Consider the following 18,856-nt stretch of genomic DNA (forward strand, 5'->3'; position numbering starts at 1 on the left):
ATGCATATATATGTGCACATTCCCACTTGTGAGGGAATGACACTTGCTTCTTCTTCCTGGGAAGCTAATCTAAACTCCAAAGCCTAAGGATACTTACGGACAGTGGCTGGCACTCCTTCGTGTATCCTGTGAACAAAAAGTGACATTGAGAGGATGGAACCACCAAACATGAAAGTAATCTTTGCTGCTATCAATAGACAAACAAGGAACTCAGCCCTTCCAGGTAGGGACTCATTTGAGATCCAAGTGATGGATTTAGGATAGGGTGGGTTGCTGCCACTTATGATGTGCAATTTGTGCCTACCTGATCTCCTCCTCCTCAAGCAGTGACCTGTACATGGCAATTTCAATATCCAGAGCCAATTTTGCATTCAGAAGCTCCTGATAATCATGCAGAATTTGAGCAAGTTCTTCCCTGGCCTTTTGCAAAGTGTTCTCCAGCTCCTGCAGCTTTTTCTCTCCATCTTTCAGTGCAGAGCTCCCACGCTGCTCAGCATGTCTGATGGCTTCTTGGTGGCTGTCATTCTGCAGAGGGCATAAATAGAATTTGTCCCTTTTCTTCCAATGGGACTGGGATTTTCAATCCCTCCTGGTTGTTCTTGGAAATGAAAAGACCTCAGTGACAAAGCTCAGAAGATAATGGGTTAATCAACTGAAATTAAATCCCAATAGGCACTCAAAATTCTAATTTTCTTCTTTTTGAAAAGAAAATCTTTAGTTTTTCCTCCAAAAGGCATTATTCTCTCCATATAGGAGTGGACAGAATAGTTTAAACTTGTTGTGATTTATCAGCTTTACCTGTCTCCTGACTAGGTTGATTTCTGGCTGCAGTCTTTGTATCTGCCTGGTAAGCTCTTGAATTTCCTGGTAACTGTTCCTCAGCTGCTCTCGTTGATTTACCCACATGTTCTGAAGGTCCTGGTACTGATGGGTGGAGAGAAGAGAATGGACATGTTGGTTTCTGGGTCAGTTAAGCCTAAGCAAGGAAGAGTCATTGATATGTCTACTCACCCTGCCTTGGTACATGGCATTGACTTCATCTTTGCCTTTCTGAGCAATCTTCTCATACTCCTGCCTGACTTCTTCAATGATGCCATCCATGTTGACTTCTCTGCCATTGTCCATGGACAGAACGACATTGGTGTTGTCAACTACTGTCTGCAGCTGGGACAGCTCCTGTAAGGAAAACAAGATTTTTGGATTTTCACAGTCCAAGCAAGCAGTTTGGGTCCTGTTATGAGGGTTGAAATTGAACCTTCTGGCCAGTTACCCTCTGGAATATCCCTGCCTCCCTCAAGTCCTGCTCCATCCCCAGTTTCAATATTCCAGTGTCTCTTCCATCCCCTTTTTCACTCACAGATTAAAAATAACTCACAACATTATTAAATCAGACATGATCCCATCTACAGCACCGCCCTGCACACCAAGTCCTGCTCAGGGGAATCCTCCTGCAGCCTCCAAAGGGTACGTGTGCTCCTGACCCAAGAAGTGTACTCACCGCCTCATATAAGCATCTGAGGAACTCAAGCTCCTGCTTCAGTATTTCCACCCGAACTTCAAACTCTATTTTTCTCATGTAGGCACTGTCCAGTTCCTGTGAAAGAAACCAACAAATATTTATGTTCCTTTGATGGCCTACTCCTTTCTGAATCACAGTTCCTACAAAGCTTGATTTCAGTCTTTCATTCCTGGAGCACACAGATCATCAGGCTAGATTTATCTTCCCCAACTTCAGACCCTAACAACAATCTCTCCTCTAGGCTTGAGTGAATGGAGACAGACAGTGACTTCTAGACACACAGAACAAAGACATTCTCTGGAAGAAGCCATTTCTCTCCATTCTGTCAGCAAACAGCTCAGTTTTTAGATGGCTCCAGACAGAGGAAACGAGGTTAATCCCTTTCTCTGAAAACCTCAACAACAAACCAGTTACTGTTTTATTTCCAGGGCTTTGGTTTAGCCCAGTGTCTTGTGTTACTTCACCTTTTTAAGCTCTGCATATTCCTCTTCTTTAGATGCACGCTTGTTGATTTCGTCCTCAAATCTGTAGCAGAGAGAAGAAACAGGTAGCTCATTGCCTATCTGACTTCTTCAGACAAATGCATCAGAAACCAAAAGGAATCATCCAAACAGTGGACATGTCGAGCTTTCTTTTAACTTCTGCTCCAAAGGCCCCAGATAAGCCAATCAGAGAGCAGTGCTGTCAAGTCTACAGCGTGTATGAAGACCAGAAAGCCGTGCCATCCAAAAGCATGATACCACTGCCTGGGAAGACTCCAGCTCTACAATATGCCTTGTCCTGGTTTAGTGAGTATTCACCTCTTTTTGTAATCTTCAACAAGCTGAAGCATTTCATAGGCTTCCGGATCCAGCTGCTCTTTCTGGCTCTGGAGCGTGTCCAGCTGCCTCTGCAGGTTATTGATGTAGGACTGGAAGAAGGAGGTGATGCTTCTGCTCTCCTCTGGCTGGGAGCTTTGCTGCTGCAGCAGTTCCCATTTGGTCATCAGGGCCTGGTTCTGCCTCTCCAGGCATTGAACCTGGAAGGCAAAGCAGGGGAGCACCTCAGCCACTGGGAAGCACTGATAGCAGCAGGCCATGCTGCTAGGTGTGCTATAGCCCTCCTCAGCAGACCACATGGGACCTTGCTCTTTATAAACATATCTTGCCTTAGAGAAAGCAGCCAGAAAGACCTTTTGGAAAGCTAGGGGGATAGCATCTCTCTAGCAGGGGCAACAAGCAAGGCTGTACACTGGCAGCTCTCATGCAAAAGGTTTAAAATAAAGAAGAAAGAGTCAAAGTGATCCCATTTTTCATGATTAAGCATAGTTAAAAGAGCTGGGTGTAACTGACATCTTTTCTGTATGGTAATACAAGAGGCTCTTATGTCTTCACGTGTAACAAATGACACCAGCTTCCACCCTATGTGGACACACGTGAACACCCAAACAAAGGCACATGCCAAATCTGAGTGGGTGGAAGTGTTTTTCAGGCTGTTTTTCTCCCATGCAAGCTATTAAGGCAGAAGGGAATCCAGCCAATGCTGTGATTCTGGGGCAGAGGATGAGATACAGAGGAGGATCAGATGCATTGGCTGGACCTGTAAGAAGCACCCCTGGCGTTCCCCACTCCATGATAAATGAAGAAAGAACAGGGACTCACCTTATCGATGAATGATGCGAATTTGTTGTTGAGTGTCTTAATCTGCTCTTTCTCATCTGACCGCATTCTCTGGAACTCGGGGTCAACTTGCACCTGTATTGGCCTCAGCAGGTTGGTGTTGACTTGGACATCCTCGATGCCTCCACCAGCAGCAGCACGTCCCAAGCCCTGCCCAGCCCCTTGCTCACGAAGGCCTCCACTGAGCGTTCCCCTGCTTGAACCTCCTCCATACGTCCTACCTTCCCCACCTGAGAAATCCCCCACAAAATACCCTCTTCTCCCTAAGTCCCTATCCAGGTATCTCCCACCATAATACCCCCAGTTCCCTCCGTACCCTCCTCCATCTCCTCCGTAGATTCCACCAGTAGAAAAGTTCCTAAACCCACTCAGGTTGTGGAGGCTCCTGCTGCCATAGCCATGCCCATACCCATAGCCATAACCACCAAATCTTTGTCCTCTATCATCTTCCCAGTGGCTCATGACAGGGAAGCCTCTCCCGCTCCCCAGTGTGCCACAGTGAGCAGAAGAAGAACTGAAATTCCCATTGCCGTATCTGAAGAAATGGTGGCTCATAGCGATGCTCCGGAGAGTTAAGATGAGAGCAGATGGAGAAGGCTGTAAAACAGGAGAAATGAGAGTGCAGGATCCTCAGCTCCTCTGCTGTGGGTGACAGAAGTTCTCCTTTATACGTTCGGAGAAGCTGGTCTCCATTCCGTGGTAATTATCAGGTCTATTAATGTTATTATTGGTTTGTATCATCAGGCATCAATTACTGGGCACTTGAGCAGGAGATAGAGTAAACACCACACACCATTGGAGGAGTTGTGAAACTCCAACAAATCCTGCTTGACTCATCAGCTTTGCTTAGATGAGATTTCCTTATCTCATTAGCTCGCCCCTCCATCGCTAATTACAGTTCGCACAGTTATCCATGCACCTCACCACAGTTTGATCTCTCTTGAATTTCCCCACCTCCTTTGGCATCTCATTTTATGAGACACAAGGCCTTGATATTGCCCTTCTGTTGACTTGGGCAGGGGGTGGCCTGCCTTGCTTCACATGTACCAAGAATGAACCACACAGAGCAAAGATTTGTCTGCCATAGTTTCCTTTTCTCCCTTGGGATGCCATGGGATGGTTGGATTGGAAGGGTCCTTATATATCACAGAACCACAGGATAATTGGGTTGGAAGGGTCCTTCATGATCATACATTTGTATGTAACTACTACATTTGTAGTTACACTTTACCAGTTACTTACAGTTACTTAAAGTTACTTACAGTTACTGAGAACTGTAACAGTTTCCAGCTGAATTTACCTTCTTTCAATATTCCTTCACAACCATATTGTCAAATCCTGAGCTGTGTCTGTTCCCTGCAGTTTTGTTTTGGAGATATTGTGCATGAGCACTGCAGAGCCTGACGATCTCATGTGACCTCAGGGCCGTTATTAGGCTCAGGTGAAGATTAAGGCAATATCAGATTTCCTGTCAGAAGGAGCTGAGACTCGGTGGCCATGACTCATAGTTTTCCTTACCAGTTTTGAGCTAAAATACCCATTTTCCTCACCTTAATTAACAATTTCTTGGATCACCCACATGGGCTGGGGAGGAAGTGCCACGAGCCAGGAGTGGGAACACCCATGGGCCAAACAAGCCATCTCCATGTAGAACAAAGGCTGCAGGTGTCTGTGCAAACCACTGCCCTAAATACATCCATTCACTTCTTGAAGCAAACCAGGTGCCCATTCAGATGTAGAGAACCGCTGCATCAACTCCCAAAGCTGCTCTGTCCTGCTTCCTGTAACCCCTGTATGGTGGAGAAGCCACCCTGCCCCACGTGCCATGTAACCAGAGCACGGTGTGTAGGCTGCTGTTGTGACCATCCTTGGCACAGCTTGGCCCTGGCACAGAAAACCTGGCCACACCTGGACCTGTTGGGCTGGATCTCAGCGACACATCCCAGCCATGCATCCTGCGGATGGAGGGGGAGATGTCACGAGTTCCTCTCCCCTGCAAGGACCTGGCACTGCTCTCAGATGTGTCCAAGTGCCTTCAGTTCCCAATGTATGTAGGCAACAAGACCCCCATTTCAACATATCCTTTCCATTGACCAGCACAGAATCCACAGAAATAACACTCATTCTACCTCCAATCAGCCTAAGTAATAAATGGGATTAAATCAGTACTGGTACTTAGGCTCATTTCAAGGAAATATTTCCACATTTTGAAAGGACTGTCTTAAGCCATTCATAATAGGAAGCCAAAACATGACTAAAATAGGGCAGATTTGAGAAAAGATCTATTCAACTTGGAACAGAAATTGATGGCTTTTAAAGTCGGGTGAGCAGAGGATAGGGAGATTGGCCAGCAGTGTGATACAGTAGGACACAAATGAGGTAGAACATAAATACAGTACTTAAGAGCTGCCCAGATGGAAGAGATAGGTGTGCACTTGGAGAACTGAAATAGTAGATCTTGATCAGCAGTTGCCCAAATACCTACGTAAGTAGGGCCTCAATCACCTAGGAAACGGGACTGAGGTCATGCAGACACCCACAGATAAATGTCCTCACCCCACAGACTTTCATTTTCCCCACCTTCTTGTAGGAGAACCTACAGTCCCAGGATGTCTCCCTAAAACAGGAGGGAAGGGATAATGCACATTGGTATTGAGTGCTGAATAGGAACAGTTTGAGGGGCAAGTGTCCCTTTGTCTTTGGTAATGAGAAGGGTTCTGTGGGAAAGCATTGATGGCATTGCACAGGAGCAGGGTACAGGCTGGGGTCAGTAGCTCTGCTTGAACATGAGCAGTTGTGTTTTGGATGGAAGAAAGAATAAAGTGGAGGTCAAAACACAAAGGGTAGAATAGAACAGCCCATATGTTGGTTGGAACTGAGAGCTCAGATGCAGCATCAAGGGAGTGGAAGACCAACAGGAATCATAGAATCATTAAGGTTGGAAAACACAGCTAAGCTCACCCAGTCCGGTCCCAACTCATCCTTCCATGCCCACTGACCATGACCCCACTCCCTTTGGTCAGCCTTGTGTTGAGCATTCACCTCTGAGAATGCCAAAGCTTTGCAGGATGATTTCTCCCTGCTGTGGCTCTGGGCTGGTCCATTCCCATCCTTTCTCACCCATTTGAGATGCTTTGGGTGGGGGGTAGGGCTCGATTTTAGCCTCAGGTCCTGACCAGCAGGGATTCTTCTGATAGAAAACACAGTATTGCTTTGCCTTGCAATCCCGTTAAGAAATGACTAATGGCTAATTATTCTAGGTTAGCAGGAAGGTAAACAAGTCCATAACTTGCTTTTAACGACCTATAATATTAATTAAGTGATCTCCTCAGAAAATACTAATCATAATATCTGTTAATCCCTTATTTCCCCTACAAGAATGTGAAAGTACCAATTCAAAATAATGTGTGAAAACAGTGAAGTAATTCTTCTATCGCTGTTATTAATCACCACCATGAGTGGCTGAAGCAGAGCTTTGCTGTGTTCTTTTGCTTTACTTTATGCAGCTGTATTATGAGGACGGCTAATGCCCTGGAGCTGGGGCGTGAAGTGCTGGAGCAATGAGGAGATGGAATCTCCAAAGGGTTTCAGGAGAAGCAGAGATCCAACACAGAGGGAAAAAAAAAAAAAAAAAGAAAGAAGAAGAAAAATGAGCACAGGGAGGAAATTGGGTTGAACTCCAGTTTAAATGTGCCAGGCGTCATGAGAAATCACGACTTCTTCCTATGCACAGCTGCTCTCCCAGAGCAAAGATAGTTGATGCTAAAGGCATCTGCAATCAAAGGGGAAAGGTTGGGGCAGCTCCTGATCTGGATCTTCTGTGTGAATAAGGAAAGGAGAGGAGGAAAAGCGTGGCATCCCCTGAGAGGGACTCAACCCATCCAGGTGAGCCACGGCCCCATTCGTGAGGTCTCTTTTAGAAGGCAAAGTCATTAAACAGCCCTGTAATTCTCACCATTTCTATAAAAAAAACAAGGAAACCCAAGAAAAGCCTTTCATGTGCAGTGCATCTGCCCTTCCTTGCTGGATGGGGATGAAGATGTGTGAAGAGGGCTAATGCAGCACCCACAGTCTCTGTTCGTGACAGAGAACAACGTTAATAACATCCTTCCCACCCCAATAGGAAGCTGAAGCAGCTGGGGATAATTCTGGCGGATATTCAGAATAAACAACGTGATTAGCAGCCTATGAAAGAAGTGGGTCCCAGTGCTGCCTCCATTGAGCAGAGTGTCATCACAGCAGGGAAGATCGCCGCACCCTCACAATCATGCCTACGTATCGCCTGGGTTGGCCTTCCAATTGGCATAGAGCTGATAATTAGTCCAATCAAGGTCAGCGCTTGATCGATTGAGTCAATCGCTTTTTTGAGTTATTGGAACCTCAATTGCTGTCATTACCTCCACCAGAGCAATAACAGCATCGACAGGACAACAAAATGGGTGGAGAAAAGGTAAAGCAGCCCTAAAAGCAGTGGAATGTGGGGAGTTCTCTCTGCAATTGAACCCACATAAGTTTCAAACACACATAAAGTCTTCTCTGAGCCCTCTAGTGGTGCTCAGCTTTAAAATCCACCAAGAGCAGAGTGGCTCAATGCAAACTGTTGCATCTTCAGTGTGGCCAAAGGGAATCCAGAGCTCAAGTTATCCCACTGCATTCAGTACCCACGTCCTGGCACACTGCTGTGTCCCCAACCCTCAGATCCAACCACCAAACAAACTCCATAAGGATAATGGTGATGCACTGGCACAGGCTGCCCAGGGGGTTGGGGTGGTTGCCACAGAGCTGTTCAGGAAGTGTGGAGATGTGGCACTTGAGGATGCAGTCAGTGGGATGGTGGGATGGATTGAGGTTGGACTTAGGGACTGAGACAGCACTCATTCCATTTCCAGTTGATTCTGGCCCAATATTAACCCCTTAAAGCAGAGGATCTGCATCTCAGACAGAGTTGTTGCAAGTGGGGCTATTGGCAAACACAGTCCTTCATTTGTCTTTTCGTATTTCATCAGTCTATCAGCCACGAGCTTGAAGCAAGTCTTCCCTTTAGGTAGTGTTTTTCTGGACAACCTGAAGTCCACATCCCATAATTTATGGGAAAGTCAATTTGTCATCAACCTGGAGGACACAGGCAAGTGTGTGACAGCTGGGTAATGTCCCTTGCACAAGCCCTCTAGTGGCATTTGATGACCATGTCTGCAAATCCAACGTTAGGTCCCCAGGCTTTGGGAGATGCAGAGGTTTCCATTTGTGCTTGTAGCTCGGAGTGAGTCGTGCCAGGATTTTCAAGTAGCAGTAGAGAAGGTCAGAAAAGGTTGATTGTGGGGTCAGAAGTGTGAATGTAAAGGAACATCACACAGCTCTTGGGTCAGAGCAAGTGCATGTGGGAGCAGAGTGGAGGGCAGAGAAGCATCAGATTCCAAGGCAGAGTGGGCGTGAGGAAGAGGAGTTGGAAGTGTTGCTGTCAGCACTACGCACAGGTGATGCGGTTGACAGAATTCAGCAAATCCTGCTCTACCCGTCCCAGCTTTAGCTGAGAGGGGATGAAATGGGGCCAGGAAAGAGCAGGAAGCGCAGCATGTCCACGGGCTGGGCTGGGTGGGAGAGGCAAAGAGGAATAGGGCTGACATTAAAAAGAAAAGGGAAAAGGCCGGTGTGGAAGATGCCTGACTGGTGGCACAATCTTCACAATGGAATTGAGGTGAATAAGAGCTGAAATAAGAATACAGAGACTGCTGTCATCCCCTTCAGGATGCTCTGTGACATCCCTGGAGGTGCTCAGGGCATGGATGGGGCCCTGGGAAGCTGACAGGACCAGGCCAGGGCAGGGGGTGGAGCTGGGGGGGCTCTGGGGTCCCTTTTAACCCAACCATCTTATGAGTATGATCTTTAAGGACCCTTCCAGCCCAAACATCCTATAGTTCTATGGTCTTTAAGGTTCTTTCCAACCCAACTATCCTATGGTTGATTCTGTGTTGCTATGGTATCTGATGGCTGCTGAGGAACTTGAGGAGGTCAGTGTTTTATTAAGCATTTCAGCTGTTTTTCAGCTTGGACAAGTAGACCTGAAGGCAAGCAAGCTGGGGCTTCCATGGCTGTTTGAAGAGGAGATAAGGGACCAAAGGAAGCTGATTTCCGCTTTCAGCCTCACATCACCTCCCAGCATTTCCTCTCCATTGTTCCATATGCCTCACCCATTAAGAGGACCTTGCTGCCCAGGAGATGTACCATGTAAACACAGCACCACGGATCACCTCCCAGGAAACAATCTTCCCATCCTTCCCGCAGAGCAGCATCCCTCGTAAAGACAAATGTTTCCTGCACACCAGCTGTTTGCTGCCCTATCCAATACGGCCACAAAGAGGGTGAGTCCTCTCCATATTTGCTCAGTGACCAACCCAAGGGAAGCAATCTTGGTGGCTCCGGAGGCCCTCCCATAATAAACTTGATTAGTAACAATTAAAAATTCATTACAGCTTTAATTACAGCCAATATCGTGCCACATGGATTCATTCCTCAGTAGTTCATAAAAATATGGCAACTGTCATATTTCTTTCTGAGTCCCAGCATGAAGAACGTTGCACCACTCACACCCTGATTGGGATTATATGGTGGACACTCACCTGCTCACTCTGCTTTTGGAATGTCCTGCACTCAGCCATCTATCTCCACATCCCACCCAGCAGGTCCTGACATTCCAGCACATGGCCCAGCTCCTCTATGGGGGCTCTGCAGATTCTCTCTTTGCTTTCGGCTCGACCTGAGAGAATAGCACACGGAGCTGTGTTAAGGGAAGGTAGGGGGGTGAGGGAAAGGCTCTACCCATAGAGCAGTGGGCATGGCACAGCTTCCCAAGAGAAGTCCCTCTGGGAGCATTGGGATGCCACTCTAGGACACTTTGAGTTTGTGTGGTGCTGTTTGAGTTCGGGTGGTGTTGTGTGGGTCCCCTCCACCCCAGGGGATTTGGTGATACTGAAGTTCTGTGAGTTGGATGGCAAGGACTCTGGAGCAAAAAAACAGCCCTGTCTCCGTGCTTTTATCTGCCAGACACGGTGCTTGCAGCGGGGTTGTGCACATTCACCAGTGCAGCCAATATTGATTCACCATCCAGCTCTCGCTCCTCCCAAGCATTAATCAAATTAATTGGGATGCAATGGGATGCCGTATATGGAGGGCTAATGACTAACCTGGCTGGATGATCTGGAGTTATAATAGCAGGTTCAAGGCCACGTCTCATCCTTTCATGCTGCTTTTCTTTGTGAGCAATTTGTGTCCACTCAGCACCTTGGGCATTGCTATCACTCACGCAGGAGGTGCCAGTCACTGTGTAAAAGCCCTGCATGTCAGACAGATGGTGCTGCTTACCCTCACACCACGTCTGGCCCAAGGATCTTCCCATGGAAATAAAGGACATCAAGCTGTGGGAGTGGAGGACACCCAGCCTTGAAAGTGGAGGACAAACAGCTGTGGAAGTGGAGGACAACCAGATGTGGAATACATCCCCCACTGAGGTCTCCAGCACATCTTGTTTGAATTCCAGATGCCACCACAGCAGGGATTCAGTGTGGTGGAAGCAGGGTAGCTGTGTGTGCCCTGAGCTGATCCCAGTGGCCACATCCCTACGGCCATCTTCAAACCACCACTGGCTAACGGCCACAACCCAATGGCTGCGTTCAGTCTGCCACTTCCCAGCTGCCATATCCCAAAGGCCATGTTCAGAACATCCCATCCAACTGCCGTATTCCAATGGCCCCACACAAGACATCCCAATCCAACTGCCCAAGTTGCAAGGAGCAACATCCCAAGGAGCAACATCCACATCCCCTCTGGACCCTCCCCTGGGTAGCATTTAATGACACACACAGAGAAATTTTTTCACCTGTCTGCAATTTATTGGTAATGAAAGAACTCAGGGGGAGGGGTGTTGGTAGAAAGCAGCAAGGCAGTAAAATTCCAGTAGCAGAAGGATTGCAATAGGGCCATGCACATGTCAGCTGTGAAGGAGAAGAGCAAAACAAATCTATAAAATATGAAAAATGCTGAATCCTCTGGAGAGCCTCTTCTCACTCCTAAGCCTGACTATGGGGCATTGCCACATTTCTTCTGCTTCCATGCATACAGCTGAAACAAGCATGTGGGCAACATGCAGGACGCGCGGGAGGCGCAAAGGAGAACATGGCCATTGAAAAAGAGACCTCAGAAAGGAAAGGAAAGAGCAGATCCGCTCACGCTTCTGCTCAGCCAGCCTGGCACGAGGGAGGGAGGGCTCTTGGATGAACTCTCTGGCAACAGGTAACCCCGAGGGAGATATTTCCTATTGGGGCCATAAATGTTTCATCCCTGGAGACTGGTGGAGCAGGGAGAGGAGCAGCTGTGCCAAGAGGGTGGTGTTCTGCTGCTGTTTGCCTCCGGGGAGGAGGCAAGATGCTTCGTTTCTTTGCAGGATTCTGGGTCTGGGTGTGAGGGAATGTGCCGCAGGCTGGAGGTGGGCGATGCTTCTTTCCTTGGCTGTACTGAGGTTGGGGCTCAGTACTTCATGCCCGAAGATTTCACCGTTGTGGTGGTGACACATCTCCGGACTGAGGATGCTCCTGTGGGAATGAAGGTGCCACCTCCAGAGCCGCACATCCTCCCACTCCCGGAGGAGAAGCCCCCATTGTACACTCCTCCTCCCACTCCACAGCTGCCTCCGATGATGCTTCCTCCACCAACTGTGCAGACTCCTCCTCCCATGCCATTGCCGGCAACAAAGCCTCCAGCTCTGCCTCCAGCAATGGTGGTTCTGCCGACCACAGCTGCAAAAGAAGGAGAGGATCACTGTGTGCCAAGGGGCAGCCTGGGACTTCCAGCCAAAAATGGGAGAAATCATAGTGCAAAGAGGATGCACAGCTACTTACACACATTGACGTTGGATGGGTTGTCACCACAGAGCCTATGCAGGGAGAGGAACACAAGATGTCAATGCAGTGCAACACAGAGTTCATCAGGTCAGTGCAGTCACCAAGGTGCTTCATTGATTTGCTGCTTCTTTTAATGCCCATCAGTAACACTAGGACACAGTCCCTCTGAAAACCTCACTTATATTTTAATCATAAGAACTTGGGGGGAAAATATAGTAAATATGACCCCAACACTCAGCTCATCCCAAGGTTAAGGATGTCCTAACACTATACCTTACCTTAGTTAGGGTAGGACAGCATCAAGACTCACCTGTTCTCCTCTCCCTCCAGCAGCTTCCTGTACATGGCAATTTCCACATCCAGGGCAATCTTGGTGTTCAGCATCTCCTGGTACTCCTTCAGCAGGCGAGCCAGCTCCTCCTTGTCCTTGCTCAGAGCACATTCCAGCTCCTCCAGTTTCCTCCTAGCATCCTTCAGGGCCATCTCACCCCTCTCCTCAGCCTCAGCAATAGCTGCCTGCAGCTGCTGGTTCTGAGGAAGGAGAAGGGCACCCTCTTAGATCAGATGTCAGTCCTCAGACCCAGACTGAAGGGGTCAAGGGTGAAAGAAAATGCTCTACAAAGTCAGTATTGATAGCTGAAGAAAAGAGTTTTATCCCACTGCCTACAGTCAACATTTGAGCCTGATGCAGGCATCCAGTGAGACACCCTTCATCCCTACCTGCTTCTTCACAGTCTCAATCTCAGCACGCAGCCGCTGGACATTCCTGGTCAGCTCCTGGATCTCAATCTTGGTGTTGCGCAGGCTGTCCCCGTGCCTTCCAGCAGTGCTCTGCAGCTCCTCATACTGATGGCACAGGCATAGAAAACTCCATGAGACAATCAAACCAGAACCCAAAAGTCCCCTTGCCTCGTGGCACAGAGACACCTGGTATCAAGGGGACATCCCAGCTGTCATGGCTCTCCCCAGCTCACCCGGCTCTGGTACCAAGCCTCAGCTTCAGCCCTGCTGTTCTGGGCAATCTGCTCGTACTGGCGTCTGACCTCCTCGATGATGCTGTCCATGTCCAGGTGCCGGCTGTTGTCCATTGACACCACCACAGACAAGTCCCGGCTGATTGTCTGCATCTGAGCCAGTTCCTGAAACCAACACAAGAATAAACCTGAGCACAGGAGCAGAGGAACCCAAGGGATGCTCCACACACATCCCCATGGGTACCCATCCACAGGCAAGGTCCTGAGCCACATCTCCCCTCCTCACCCTTGATCCAGACCAGCCCAGAAAAGACTCTTACCTCCTCATAGATGCACCTCAGGAAGCTGATCTCATCAGTCAGAGCTCCCACCTTGGCTTCCAACTCCACCTTGGTCATGTAGGCACAGTCCACATCCTACAACAAAGATCTCACTCTAGACCATGGCTTCTTCCCACTCCTCCCACCTGAAGCCTTCTGACCCACAGCCTCCTTCTCCCAACCTCCAGCCAACCTGTCCCCTGCACTCACCTTCTTCAGCACCACAAACTCATTCTCTGCAGCAGTGCGCCTGTTGATCTCTTCCTCATACCTGTAATAGAAGACAAGCCAGATGAGCCTCCTGCACGGCTCATCAAGCTCTTCCCCCTACAGAACCCCTCTCCCACCCCTGGAGAGCTCCTGGAGCAATAGGAAGACATTGGAGACATGCATGCTGTCCAACTATCCTATCTTTTTGCTCTCTCCATCCATGCACTTACTTGGTTTTGTAATCCTCCACATATTGGCGCATGTTCTGCAGTTCAGATTCCAGCTCTCCCCTCTGTCCCAGCAGAGACTCCAACCTCCTCCTCAGACCCTGGATGTAGTTCTCAAAGATGACATCCAGGTTCTTCCTGGGTCCTGAGGGCCCTTGTTGCTGCAGCAGCTCCCACTTGGTGGACAGAACCTTGTTCTGTTGCTCCAGGAATCGCACCTGAAAGCCCACAGAGGGTTGTGTGAGACCTCCACCTTGGGATCCCGGGGGACATCAGCCTCCTCAGACCTCCTTGTGGAAGCCAAGGGAATCATTTCTCCAATGACCAACACAACCATGACTTTCAATGCCTGTTTCCGAAGAGAATGTTTCCTCCTTTCTTTATCCTCTTTTCCTTCAATTATACATTAATTTGACTTCTTCTCTACTACGTTTGAATTTTCTGTAGTGCTAGATCTTTCATTCGTTTTATTCTTGTGAATGAACTCTCATGCTCCTCATTGAGGAGTACTCAATGAGAAGAACAATGCTTGCTTTCCAGACCTTCCAACATGGAGCTGAGAAGCATGATTCTTCCCTCTTCCCAACCCATAAGAATTCCCCAGAGTCCCCATTCCCAAAGCATTGTGGTTTCATCCTCTCACCTTGTCAATGAAGGAGGCAAACTGGTTGTTAAGGGTCTTGATCTGCTCCTTCTCCTGGCACTTCACTTGTTGAATCTGAGGGTCAATGTCAACATGGACCGGCCGCAGGAGGGTTGGGTCAACCTGCACCGGTTGGATACCTCCAGGGAACCCAGGGCCGCCTCTCACAGGGCCACCAAAGCTGCCTACTCCTCCACCAATTACACCTCCTCCAATGCTGCCAAATCCTCCTCCATAGCCTCCACCGAGGCCAACAATTCTACATCCGTATCCACCGCCATAAGAGCCACCCATGGAAATCCTTCCGCTGCCACCCATGTTGTGGAGGCTCCTGCTGCTGAAACCTCCACAGCGTCCGCCGCCTCCAGTTCCCCGGGACGTGGAGAAGGAGCTGTAGCTGATCCTGCTTCTGCACCCATTTCCTCCAAAGCCACCTCCAACGGCAGAGCAAGAGCTGTAGCCCCTTCTGCTGCCACCTCCAAAGCTTCTGCAGACGGACTGCCGGGACATGGCTGCTTCTTCCAAGAGGAGTTGAGCAGAGTAGGAAGACCAACGGTGCTGTGTTGCTGGGGATGGATGCGGAGAGAAGCGTGCACAGTCTTCTCTGGCTCCACGGCTCCAGGCATTCCCTTTTATCTGTTTCTAGAGGTGGGCTGGGTCTACATGGGTGTGAAGAGGAAACAAATTTACTGTCTTCATCAGCTTGGTGCGGTTAACAGATTTTTGCCAAATTGTTGACTCCACCCAGAAATACGCTTTGCGATGCAGAAGAGAATAAAAGAGCAAGAGCATTGGAACAGGACTCAGTGAGTAAGTGGACTCTCATATCTTTGTGTCATCTGGAAAAATATATTTTACAGCGATGTAGTCATGTTCTTCCCTCCTCCCACCTTTCCATCCGCTCTTAACAATTTCTCGGTTTATCTGGATTCGGATCTCTTGCATTGAGGCTCAGTGTCAGGCAAGCATTTTGGTGGAAATCAGCAAGAATGAGGCTTTCACAATTCCCCCAAGCACACCCCGAATCTCCTACTTATGTGGAAAACTGCTGATGGTTTTCCAAGAAGCAGTTTCGTGGTGTAAAGCATGAATACCACACATTAACATTTCACAAAGGTCAGCATTTCTTTATTATCCAGAAAGGAGGTGCTTAGCTCTTCTCCAAAGAGCAGGCTTATCCCCATTGCTGGGGATGGGAGTGCCTTCTTCAGGGGAAAACTCCCTGAGAACATTTCTTCCAGCACCTGAGCTCTGAGACACCAAGAACCAGAGCAGAAGGAAGAAGAGAATGGGGATGACTGAGCTCCTTCCATTTGCTTTTCTGACGGGCACGAGGACTGCTGAACCTGCAGAGGAATCGAAGGACCCTTCCAACACTGTAAGTGGTAATGATGACCGAAGGAAGAAATACAGCAGAAAAATACAGGCAGGGAAAACCATGGCTTGAGAAAGTAGCATTTTTTGACTTAAATTGGCAAATGATCAAGCTGAGATCATCATATTTGATCATTTCCAAATAAGGGGTAACAAGAAGGATGAAGAAGCTCGGATGCCTTGAGAAGTAGAGCTACAGTATTGCAATGTTCATGATGAATGTTTTAAGAGCTACAGCAAAGACACATAAGAACAGATGAATCTTTGGTGGGAAGATTAAGTTAACCTTAGAGAAATGTAATTTTTCAGACACAAGCAGCTGCTTCAAGGTATCTGGCTCTGAAATAGGAAATTCATCTGATAGACATCGTGCAGATGCCTTCGGGGTATCATTTTAGTTGTGAGTATAAACATAAATACAAAATTCCTAATGCTCGACTCCAAACAAAGAAACCGATATATGTCAAGGGAAATACATTATGCAGCACTCTGAGCATTTCAGTCATAAATATACTATGTATGAGCTTCCAATGTGGAATGAACAATTTATGTTTGAAATCTCAGGATCTTTCATAAGACTTGGGCAACGAGTGCTGTTTGAAAATATCACAGGTATCAGCCTTCAGCCACAGGCACTTCAAAGACTTGGGAAAATCAGCCCGCAGAGAAGCTACAGGAATCAGAGCAGTAAATACCTTTGAACGTCACTGGGAGGGAGGATGCTGGGCACCAATAACTTCAGAGGATGGGGAGAGTGGGGAATGGCACACCCAAGGGATTAAAGCAATGTTGACTGAGGGTTCTCCAGCTGTCTGCAGCTCGCCCAGTGCCACAGGCTACAGCTGGAGAATGGGCACTATCCCAACACTGGGACAAGGACACTTTGCCTTCCAAGAGAACGGTCTTCTTCTTTGGTTGGTGTCCCCAGGACAGATAAGGACAATCCCAGAGAAATGAAGGGGAACTTGGGGTTTGGTTGGGAAAAAGCAGGTTGTGTCTGCTCATGGCCTCCCTCCACGCTGCCAAATGCCATTGGGAGATGCTTTTCTCAGGTGGCAGCACGAGCTGCTTGTAACATCCCACACGGCAGCTCCACAACTGGGGGAAATGTGCTCACTCAGCCAAATGCCTGGGTGCTGACCACGCTCAGCTCATCCAGATAAGACGCCCAGATTGAGTCACTCTGACGTCTCCAGACAAGATGGGAAGATTATAGCAGAGCTGGAGTCGCATCAGCCTCCTCCAGGTGAAACTCGATAGGCAGCCTGGGCTCCAGCAATCCCTTCAGATCTCTTACACAAGGAGCCATGCACAGCACAGATGTCCACCCAAAGCAAAGCCCAGACTTGGCTGAGAAGCTGATGCTGAACCCAGCTGCAGACATCACCAGCATACAGCTTTGGGTCCTGCACAGACTGAAGGTCCTGGCACAAAGCTCCAGAGGCAGCACAGGCAGAGATGCCACCAGGGTTCCTCACTCAGATGATGAGACTGAAAAGAGAAAGAGCTAAAATTAGGTACCAAAGCCGCTGACACTTCACCAAGCCAAACCCAAAGTGCTCTTGGCAAAGGCCCAGCTGCTCAGAGGCGTTGCCTTCCCATCCTCTTCTTCTGGGGACAAACAGAGCTGTGTTCCCCAACTCCCCCACTGCTCCAAGGGACGAGAAGACCCCTCTGGAGACCCCACAGCCTTTTCCCATGGCCTGGAGTTGGTCTTGGGCTGCATCTCCTGACCCACTGCAGGGACACAGCAGCTCCCAGCAAGTCGCTGTGGGACTCCCACACCACTACTGAGAGCGGTTTCTGTCTCTTTGATCTCTGCTTGAGGTGCAGGAGCTGGAGCCCAGCTCAGATCAAACGCATCAGCATCCTGCCCACCCTGCTCCCCATCCCCTCCAGCTAGACCCAACCTCTCCCACTCCCTCTCACTATAAAGCAGACACACTGAGAGACTGACCCAGCTTCTCAGACATCCCATTGGCATGAGCTGCCCATGGGTCCGAGCTGACCATCCCTCCCCAGCCCCTCATCTTCCTAGTGCTTGTAAGAGGAGAGCAGGAGGAGCTGCTGGTCTTAAACACTACTGTTGTTTATGGCTGTTGACCTTGCTCAGTGCATTGCAGCACAGTCAACATTCACATCTACCAGCACTGGCAGCTGCTGCCTACAGGACTCTTTCTGTTGTCAGCTTTCCCTACCACAGAGCAGAGTCCACTCCAGGGCAGCACCTTCAGATGCAGCCACAGCTACAGGGTGATCTGATGTCTGCTCCCTCCACACCACTGTCTTATTCCATCACAATCACTGTGTTTGGGTCTCCTCTGGTTTAGCAACTACTCTATGCCAGCATTTGTGCCCCAGGAACAGAGTTTTCTGTTCCTCATTTCTGCATACCATGTACATGTCTTCCTCCTGGTGATTATGAAGACAAAGAGACAAATAAACTCCTTTCTTAGGTCTGTTTCTGTGTCACCAGAACGCTGCGGTGAGCTGCGCCATGAGTAGAACAGTAACAAGTGCATTACTCTGCATAAAGACCAAGCCCTAGATTATGGCATGGGTAAATCCATTGTCTCTGGATAGTTTAATTACACAGTAAGTGATGACATCTGCAGTGGAAATGGTGATTCCCAGGGTAGGATTATATAAGGACCTACCCACATTTCCCCAGACTCCAGCACTCCTCTATTCTGGGCTCCCTGGCTGCACCCATCTACTGCTCATTTGAGGACTGAGCATCCAGAGCCCCTCCTATGTGGCCTCATGATTTCAGGCAGTGCTATAACCTATAGAAGTCAAGGGGAACTGAATCACCGAATCATAGAATACCTTGAGCTACAAGGAACCCACACCCCTGCCACCACACAAACCCAATGCCTGAGAGCTCCATCAGCTCGGGGCAACCATATTACTTCCTCCATGGCAATAGCCACTCTGCTGAGAAGTAACTTCCAAAGCAAAGACAACAAGACATAGTGAATGTTCTCTGCAATTTATTGAGAATGGCAACATCCCAAACAGAAGAAGAAGGGAAGTG

At 48.6% G+C, this 18,856-nt stretch overlaps 2 protein-coding genes across 2 annotated transcripts; both read right to left on the bottom strand.

The window, feature by feature from the left end:
• Positions 1 to 300: 300 nt before the first annotated feature.
• LOC140263155 (keratin, type II cytoskeletal 8-like) lies at positions 301 to 9,833 on the bottom strand. The gene is given in 9 exon segments (XM_072357898.1): positions 301 to 525; positions 799 to 924; positions 1,012 to 1,176; positions 1,499 to 1,594; positions 1,984 to 2,044; positions 2,320 to 2,537; positions 3,160 to 3,784; positions 3,786 to 3,859; positions 9,795 to 9,833. Coding segments are annotated over 9 exon segments (1,629 nt in total).
• Positions 9,834 to 11,443: 1,610 nt separating this feature from the next.
• On the bottom strand, positions 11,444 to 15,119 carry LOC140263253 (keratin, type II cytoskeletal 6C-like). The gene is made up of 9 exons (XM_072358074.1): positions 14,446 to 15,119; positions 13,806 to 14,020; positions 13,576 to 13,636; positions 13,366 to 13,461; positions 13,046 to 13,210; positions 12,792 to 12,917; positions 12,382 to 12,602; positions 12,069 to 12,103; positions 11,444 to 11,966 (listed from the first exon to the last, which is right to left on the bottom strand). Exons 1-9 carry the CDS (start codon positions 14,953 to 14,955, stop codon positions 11,698 to 11,700), a joined length of 1,698 nt encoding a protein of 565 aa, XP_072214175.1. The 5' UTR covers positions 14,956 to 15,119; the 3' UTR covers positions 11,444 to 11,697.
• Between the last annotated feature and the right edge of the window lie 3,737 nt (positions 15,120 to 18,856).

The sequence above is a fragment of the Excalfactoria chinensis genome, chromosome 28 (assembly GCF_039878825.1).
Source record: "Excalfactoria chinensis isolate bCotChi1 chromosome 28, bCotChi1.hap2, whole genome shotgun sequence".
NCBI lineage: Eukaryota > Metazoa > Chordata > Aves > Galliformes > Phasianidae > Excalfactoria > Excalfactoria chinensis.